This window comes from Phocoena sinus, chromosome 21, assembly GCF_008692025.1.
Source record: "Phocoena sinus isolate mPhoSin1 chromosome 21, mPhoSin1.pri, whole genome shotgun sequence".
Lineage (NCBI taxonomy): Eukaryota > Metazoa > Chordata > Mammalia > Artiodactyla > Phocoenidae > Phocoena > Phocoena sinus.
The window spans coordinates 32,842,224-32,850,796 of record NC_045783.1 but is presented as its reverse complement, the minus strand read 5'-3'; the positions used below and the strand labels follow the sequence as shown (position 1 = coordinate 32,850,796).

Here is an 8,573-nt window from a genome sequence, read left to right as displayed (position 1 = left end):
CCCGCTGCTGCCCTGTCCGGGGATTTTCTCGTCGCTTCCCCCGCCCTCACCTCCAGACCGTCTTGCACGCCCTCCACCCGCCGTCACACACCTTCAATCCCACGGCACCGTGTGTGGGGAATCCCAAATCACCCAGAGCTACGGAAACACCTAACAGGAGGGCTTTACCTTCTTCCCACCCACACCAGTCCCCGTTCCAGAAGCCAAGTCCCCGCGACGGCTCAAGTCAGAGAACCAGACTACTGCCGGGAAGGATGCTGCTCGGGCCCACAGCCAGGGGAGGGCGCGTGAAGGAAAAGACCCTGCAATTCAGTCACCATCGAAGACAATTTTATTTACTCACAGAAACAAACCTGGAGCCCCGTGGGCAGCTCCAGCTCCCCTCGTCCCGCCCCACCCTGGGCCCTGGAGCCGCAACGCTGAGCTGACAGGCCTCCCCTCGTGGTAGCGCGTGAGCTGCCACAGCAACCCGGTGAGGTAGGTGTCGCCACACCCCCAGCCCAGGAGACAGCGGGGCAGCCGAGGCCGAGCTGGCAGAGTGCGGCCGGAGCGGGAGGACCGGTCCCCGTGCCCGCCCGGCCCCGTAGCCAGCGGCCCAGGCCGGGGACCGTCAGTCTGCCGAGGGCCCCTGCAGACCACATGTTCTCTTCTCGAGTCTGCGGGGCCCCGAGGCTGCGCCTTCCTCGGGGCGGGCCTGGCCTGGTGAGGTCCCCACCCGCAGGCGGGTCTCGGGGACAGACCGCACCCCGGGTCCCGAGTGGGGATGGCAGGCTCTCGCCCAGCACTCAGGCCGCACGGGCACGGTGGCGAGGGGACTTTAATGGCACTCCTCCCGCCGACTCGGCAGAGAAGGAACAAGAAGGCAGCTCGTCCTGGGAGCAGCCCGGGTGGCTCGAAGAAGCCCGAAGAGTCCTGTGTGCGCATTGGCCCGTGGCGCCTGCGTCCCGGGCGGAGGTGGCCGGGCGGCAGCGCGGGCTCAGGACCGGCTCCGGTCCTCGTGGTTGCCAACGATCATCTTGCTGTACAGCTTCTGCTGTTCCTCCTTGAACGTGTCCTTCACCTTCTCCCGCTTCAGACCACCGTCCCTGACGAGAGAAAGAGGAGGGCTGGATGCAAGAGCAGGGAAGCCCCGTGGCCGCCCTGCGCCCCGGCCAGGTGTGCCCCCACCGGCCGCCCGTGCCGCTCCCGCCCGGAGAAGCCCCGCGGCCGCCCTGCGCCCCGGCCAGGTGCGCCCCCACCGGCCGCCCGTGCCGCTCCCACCCGGAGAAGCCCTCCAGAGTCGCAGCAGCTCCCTCGTCACGGTGGCCTCGGAAACAGGCCCTGGGCCTGTGGGACCCACCCTCTCCGCCTTACAACTCTCACCCCTGCCCTGGGGTCAGAGCTCACCCCTCTTATCCAGGGTACTTTCTAATTGCTCACACCTGCCAAGGAGTTCAAAGTTCTTTCTGCTCAAACATTCATCCTCACCTTACAGAAAGCAAAGGAGGCCCTGGCTTTATGGAAGGTGAACCAAGCTTTAAGAAATACCAGGACTTATAATGAATCTGTAAAACTGATCTGTAAAATAAAATCTGTACAATTCAGACGCCGGGATTCTCCAAATTCACGCAAATGAACACAACGGAAAATACAAGTTCTTACTTCTTCGCGCTCAAGGGATGGTCCCGTAAGGGAATGGAAGTAACGCAGAGTTTGGGGCTAACCCACCTCCTCCAATAGCCCCAAAGAAATCCTCTAAACGTGGATTCGCTTCTTCAAAGTCTCCCCCCACCTGACAGACACCCCAACGCCTTGCCTGCACCCTAGAATCACCATCTTGAGTGACTGATGCAAACCCAAGCCCACCGCAGTCTTTCTCTCACACTTTGAGTGTGGAGGCAGGCTGGTAGGAAAAGTCTCTGGTGAAGCCCTCACCACCGGACCCGCCTTACCCTGGGAGCCCTGACACCTGCCACGTCCTTTAAAATCCCCAGCAAAGGCCTCCTTTGGAAAGCGGCCACCCTTGCCTTCGCTGGGCTTCAGCGACAGGGAACGTGGGGCAGTGGCTAAACATTCAAGCCGGTCAGACCTGAGCTCAACCTGCGACTCCAGGGCTTATTCTGTGGCTTTGAAAGACAGTTACTTAACCTCTCCGAGTTTCAGTTTCTCATCTGAAAAATGGCAGTGACGATTTTCCTACTCATGGAGTTACTGAGGGTGAGGTGAGGTGATTAGACCAGCGGCAGCGGCACTGTGTCTGGCGCCCAGCAGGTGCCCAATAAATGTCAGCATTTTTAAAAAGGGCCAAGCAGACCCAGAGCAGACCCCATACTGAGTGAAATTAGTCAGACAGAGAAAGACAAAATCGTGGTATCGCTTATATGTGAAATCTAAAAAAAAATGATACAAATGAACGGATTTACACAGAAATTGAGTCACGGATGTAGAAAACTTAACAGTTACCAAGGGGGAAAGGGGAGGGGAGGAATAAACTGGGAGACCGGGATTAACACATACACACTATGATATATAAAAGATAAGTACTATGAAGAACCCACCGTATAGCACAGGGAACTCTATTCTGTGCTCTGTGGTGACCTGTGTGGGAGTGGCGTCTGGAAGAGGGTGGCTATACGCATATGTATTGCTGATTCACTTCGCTGTACAGCAGAAACTAACACAAGTGTAAATCTACTATACTCCAATAACAAAATTAATTTAAAAAAAAAGGTTACAGGTCAGCTTAAACGCCCAGTCAGTCAAATGCACTCCAGAGCTGACCCCTGCACTTAAACCTAAGGGTCCCAGGAGGGGGGAATCAGTCCCCCTGACCCAGTGTTCAACCACATCAACCTCCTGTTAGCTGGAGTATAACTACCTCACACCCTAGTGTAAGGGTCTGCAAGCCACGGCCCACGGGCTGAATCCACCCGACGCCCACGTCTGTAAGCGGAGTTTCACCGGCACACGGACCCGCTCCTGCACTGTCTCTGGCTGCTGTCCCGCTACAATGGCAGAGTCAAGCAGTTGCACCAGAGACCACATGGCCCAGAGTCTAAAATACGTACTGACTCTTTTCAGAAAAAGTTTGCCAACTCCGGCTCTAGTAGGTAACAAGCTACAAAAACACAAAACTGGCCTTTCTAAGGATGGTGCAATTTGCCAAATACACGAGATGAGAGAGCCCAATGCTCCTCTGAGGTTTCCAGGCTGGCACGGAGTCCCTGCCCGCAGAGACAGGGCTGTCCCGGTGCTCAGGTGGACTGTGTCCCCAGGAGGGGGCGCCAAACGCACCGCTTCATCCAAACATCCCGGGCTTCTGAGAGTGAGTCAAACTGCTGACTCTCCAGGACTGGTGGGCTCCTTCTTCACACCAGGGAGAGGAGGATCCTTCGTAAATGGAGTCAACCACCCAGCACCTGCTTCAGAAATTCCCATCCTCCTGGACTCGGCTGCTAAGATCCAGCTCTGACTCACCACAGCAGGTCCACAAGGCCTCCCTGCCTGGCAATGGCGGACTTCACCCTGTTTGCGAACTGGACGGCATCTTCCTCGGCCTCTCTCGTCATGGGAGGCAGGTACCACACGCTGCAGACGATGGCCCAGCTGGTCATCATCCTCAGCAGGTACGTCACCATCCCGTACTTGCTGCTGTTCCAGAAAGCATCACCGAACTGGGGGTCATACTGCAAGACAAGGGAACGCCGGACAGTGAGAAGTCAGGAGTTCTAACCTGTGTGAGCGTCAACGGCAGCTCTGCTGAACGCCCCCTGCCACGCCCGGGGCAGGACCGGTACTAGGACGCTGCTCCCAGCCCCCTACGTGGACGCTTCCGCAGAAGCCCCACACCTGGGCACGTGTGACACCTAGCACATCCACCCCCGAGCGCAGATCACTCAGGGGGACCAGCAGCCTTCCTCCAAGGTCCTCCCTCTTTGATCCAGGGGCCTGTCTCACTCACAGGTGTCTACTGTCTATTCCTCAAGTCCTCAAGCACATCCGCACACAGAAGAGGAGCACATCCTCCAGGGATCCAGGCCTTGAGTCAACAATCCCCAACGTTTCGCCCCACCGGCTCCATCAACCCCTCCTGTCACGTCACACACTCACAAAGACCGACACGTACCTCCACAGAGAGAGACTTTCTTACACAACCGCCAGCTTTCAAAGACCGCTTCCGGTGCCCAGACCAAGGAGAAAACAACTAGAAAGCTCTGCTTGTGTCACAGCGCTTCTAACGGAGCTGCCTGTCCGTGTGAGGAGGCCGCACTGCCCCGAGGAAGTCGCAGCGGCCACAGCGGGCGGGCGGGCATCGGATACTGCCACCTGCCAGCCGCTCCGAGGGAGGCGAGGGCAGTGCCTCAGGGGCATTTTGTGGGCCATGTGGCCGCAGCTGCGACCCTCATTCTCCCCAAACAGAAGAGCTAGTGCAGGCGAGTCGGGAGGGAGAGCTGCCGCAGGAAGTTACACAAGAGGCAGCGAGAGGAACCGGTCCCTGAGGAGAAAGCCTGAAAGGGTCAGGGCTGAACTGCCACTGCACGTCTGAAGGGCTCTCAGAGACAAGCCGTCACATGGAGTGTGTGACTGCGAAGCAAAGACCCAGGACCCGAGTGAAAAAACCAAAGGAGATGCAGTTTCACGAGTGGTCTCACAGGACCCAGCTGTCACCAGTGTGCAGGACGTCCCTCCCCGGAGACCCTGGGAAGGGACACCGGCCAAGATGCCCCAGTGCAGGTTCTTACGCTTGGGGCGAGGGGGCTGGGTTAGAACTATATGATTTTTTTTCAGGCCTTTCAAGCCGAAATTTTATGATTCTCAGAATAAAAATTAGAGAATTTTGCCTAATTGCACACCTGACTACAGAAATGAAGACATTTAGACTTAATCATAGAAACTAAAAAATCCGGAGGTAACTACAGAAGGCTTAAAAGGGTTCATGTTATAACACCACAAGGAAACATGGGAGAAGAACGAGTCTTAAACAGGAGCTAGTGTGTGTGACTGGAAGAAAGTGCTGTTACAGTTTACACGGCATGACTGGAGAGAAACCTCAGCTGAGGGCTGATTCTCTATTCCATGCTGGGCAGACACCGTAGAGAGAAAAACAAGGCAAAAGTTCAAAACAGCCAATACATTCCTCAAAGTCAGACAATGGCTTAATTTTGGTGGAAATGTAACAAGAGCTTTAAAACCGCTAAGGTCATGCAAGTTTGGTTACCAATGACGCCTTCACAGAAACTAGAAAAGTATCTGGGAAGCAGAAGTTCTTAATCACATGTGAGCTTTAATAAACCTGTGGGTGGAAGGAAAATTTACACACCCATGTCCTGGAGCTGGCATGACTGTCCAAGGGTCCATGTTCCAAAAGTGGCGAAGAGCAAGCAGGCTCTCAGTGTGGTCCCCGACCAGCAGTGTCAGCAGCGCCCAGGGACGGGTCAGAAACGCAAGTTCAGAAACTCCAGGCCCGGGGCCCAACGATCTGCCTTTTCACAGCCCCACCAAGGGATGCTGATGCAGCTGCACCGAACCGATGCTCTGCAGTGAGCACGAAGGGCTTCTGTGCGGCAGCCGGTTTTTAATAAACACGTGGGGTGAGGCACTGGGCTCCCAGGACATTAAACTGCGGGACGCACGCACGCAATGCAAACATCTCTCCCCGTTCCCACACCCACGGCACACACTACGAACAGAACGTTTTCTGCTGCTCCAGACCCAGCATCCTCAACGAATCCCGTGGGCAGCCCTGGTCCAGGGACCTGTAACCGTGCAGCCACTCTTCATTCACCATCCCTGCCCTGGTGCTCGGCCTACCTGGGAAAGCAGCGTGGCTGGAAAGTGTTCGCTTAACCAAGAAGAACATCTCCTCCCCCAAATGCCCCAGTTGTGCTGCCAGGTGACAATGAGGAATATTTCTTCAGAAGCCTTTGCAGACAAAAGACGCTCGCAAAAGTATGGAGACTAAATTCTAACGGCAACTCTGACTCACTCTTACCCCAATCTGAGACGTCAATCTAAATACTCTAAACACAGTGACAAAGGCTGTGTTTTTTTTGAGGAAGTAGTGTAACAGCATTCTTTTAGAAATAATTACGTGTATCTATTTATAAATTTAGATGGATACGAGGGGGAGAGAGAGGAGGAGGAAAAGGGGAAACGGGCTGAGTGCGTCCCATCTTCCTGAGCAAGTTTGGACTCTCAGAGGTTCAAGTTCCTAAAAGGTGGGGCAGACTAACAGGTTCCTTTAAGGCCCCTTTACTTTCACGAAAGGCCTTCGGTCTGTCAGATGTCACGCGAACCACGGGAGCCACAGCAGCGGGGCTGTCTCTTCCTCCAGCAGCAAGGACACATCTGCACCTACCCACCCTTACCTCTAACCGACCAAAGGCACAGACCCAGCTGGGCAGCCCCGTGCCCACAGGAAGCCCCTCAGGTGGACTGCCTTCCACACCGGCGGGGCTTAGGAGGAAAGAGAAACCAGTGGGGGAGATGCACCAAGCTCAGGGCTCCGCAGTGTGGGCTGCTCCATGCAGAGGGGGCCCAGCTCCCCGTTGTACGTCACAGCGGCAGCGGTGGTCACCTGGCCTCAGAGGGCTCGTACCTTGATCGCAACGGGGTAAACTGTGGCTCCAATTTCGAAACTTCCCTTTTTGAACATCATCACAGACGTATTGTTGATGCAGGTTCCTAAAACGCAGGAGAGAGTAAAATGCTATTTCCTTCGGTCCTTTACCCCAGAGATTAGGAGTTTAAGGATTAAATATAATAATAAAAATCATTCTAATGGCTCTTCAAAGAGGATAAACCTGCCATCTCCCCAGCTCCTGAACGCATACTGAAAACAGATGAACAGACTACTGCGCTGCGTCCTCTTCTCTTCTTATAGGACCGTCTTCCCCGGTTCCCACGGCAGCCCAGATGAGAGGCCAGAGGCCCCGGCCGACTCGGGAGGGTCCAGGGAGGACCCTGCAGAAAGCTCAAGGAGCCTGTCAGCAACACTAGAGAAGGGGCTCCCGAAACGGGGAAGGCCACACGGCGGCACTCTCAGTCCATATTCTGAATCCTCTGAGTTTTCAGTCCCACGACCGATCTAAAGGGCCCCCACGTTGCTCAGTGAAGACAGGGCCCCCCCAACAAGGGTGAGGGCCCGGGCTCCAACACAACACTGGACTCACCCTCCTGCACGGCCTCCCCACACAGAAGCTTACCCTCCGGGAAGATGAGGATGGGCAGCTTGCTTTTATCCTGCACGTGCTCGGTCAGCCTTTACAAGAGGAAAATAAAACGAAGGGTCAGACAGCCTCACGTCCATCGTCACCCAAAGGCGTCTATCGATACCCTGCCTAGACGTGACGCTGGACGTGGTAGAAAAGCAGGTTAACGAACACGACCCTCTCTTTTATAAACCCATGGGCTAACAGACAAAACTCCCAAGGACAGGGAACACCGGATGATTACTACTTAATGTGCACAGCTGTTCAATGAAGTACGTGAGTCTGTGCACAGGGGCCATGGCTCAGACCTAGGACTATCTAAAGGGTTCACCCTCCACAGAGTCCGGCAAAGAACAGCCTCGAGAAACGCTCACCCTCGACTTCCTACAGCCATGCTGGGTGGGACCTGCAGCCCCCCTGAGACGCAGCGCAGGGAATTCAGGGACGACCCACCACCCCTGAGGAGTGGGTCTCGGCTGAGGCTTGCTTCCTCTCAATTTACGGCAAAGCTCTCGCCATCACTTGCACCATGTTTACTTTTTTTTTTTTACCTTGAAAACAGAACTGCACTCTGTTCTGTTGCCTTAAGTGTCTTTTCATTTGTGACAATGAATTCATTTTGAGATTTCTCTAGATCCCACATGCATGCCGCAACTAAGAGTTTGCATGCCACAACTAAGGAGCTGGCAAGCCGCAACTAAGGAGCCCGCCTGCTGCAACGAAGGAGCCCTCGTGCTGCAACTAAGGAGCCGGCAAGCCGCAACTAAGACCCAGCACAACCAAATAAATATTAAAAAAAAAAATCAAATCACATTAAAAGTTCATACAGTGTTCATTACAATGGGTACAATGAATAAAAAAGGTTACAAACATTACTACCTTGGGTTAGTAATAACACTAGGGTTTTGATACCTTTTATACTCCATGTTTCAGAAAAACACTACTATTGAAAGCAGCCGGGGCTCAGTGCAGAAGGCTGTAGAGGCACAGCTTCCCCTAAGCGCAGACTGTGTGTCACTTGTTTACCTTTTGGCCACCAGGTGGCGATCCTTCACTTCCGAGCGCTCGAACCAGACGTGGGGGCAGGCCTTCACCATGGCTCTCTGGATGACGCCCATGAGGCCGCCGTGCACCTGCCCCACCTACTCTCAGACAAAGGAGCAAGGGCAGTGAAGCCGTCCTCACGCAAGCCCCCAGGTACCCTGAGACACAGACCCCAACCTCTCACCCCGTAACGCTTTATCAGTAACCACAGGCTCTCACTGTTCAGAACCACCATTAGACTCTCTGAATTTAAATTCTCCTTCTAATCAGTGATACCAGAGATGTGTAACTATTGATAAAAACACAGCTGAAAACCCTAAAACGAACCGTGAAGCAGAG

The 8,573-nt window shown here is 54.7% G+C and overlaps 1 protein-coding gene across 3 annotated transcripts in view; it reads right to left on the bottom strand.

Annotated features, from left to right (window-relative positions):
• Window positions 1–310: 310 nt before the first annotated feature.
• Window positions 311–8,573, bottom strand: part of GPAT4 (glycerol-3-phosphate acyltransferase 4) — a 31,844-nt gene continuing 23,581 nt past the window's right edge. For 2 of the 3 annotated variants that reach the window (XM_032618208.1, XM_032618209.1), the window contains 5 exons: window positions 8,217–8,332; window positions 7,185–7,240; window positions 6,578–6,663; window positions 3,457–3,665; window positions 311–1,085 (listed from right to left, as the gene is read on the bottom strand). In XM_032618208.1, the coding sequence (XP_032474099.1) occupies window positions 977–1,085; window positions 3,457–3,665; window positions 6,578–6,663; window positions 7,185–7,240; window positions 8,217–8,332 (576 nt within the window). In that variant the 3' untranslated portion in view covers window positions 311–976. The remainder of the gene's footprint in view (window positions 1,086–3,456; window positions 3,666–6,577; window positions 6,664–7,184; window positions 7,241–8,216; window positions 8,333–8,573) is intronic. The other variant, XM_032618207.1, reaches the window with a different exon arrangement.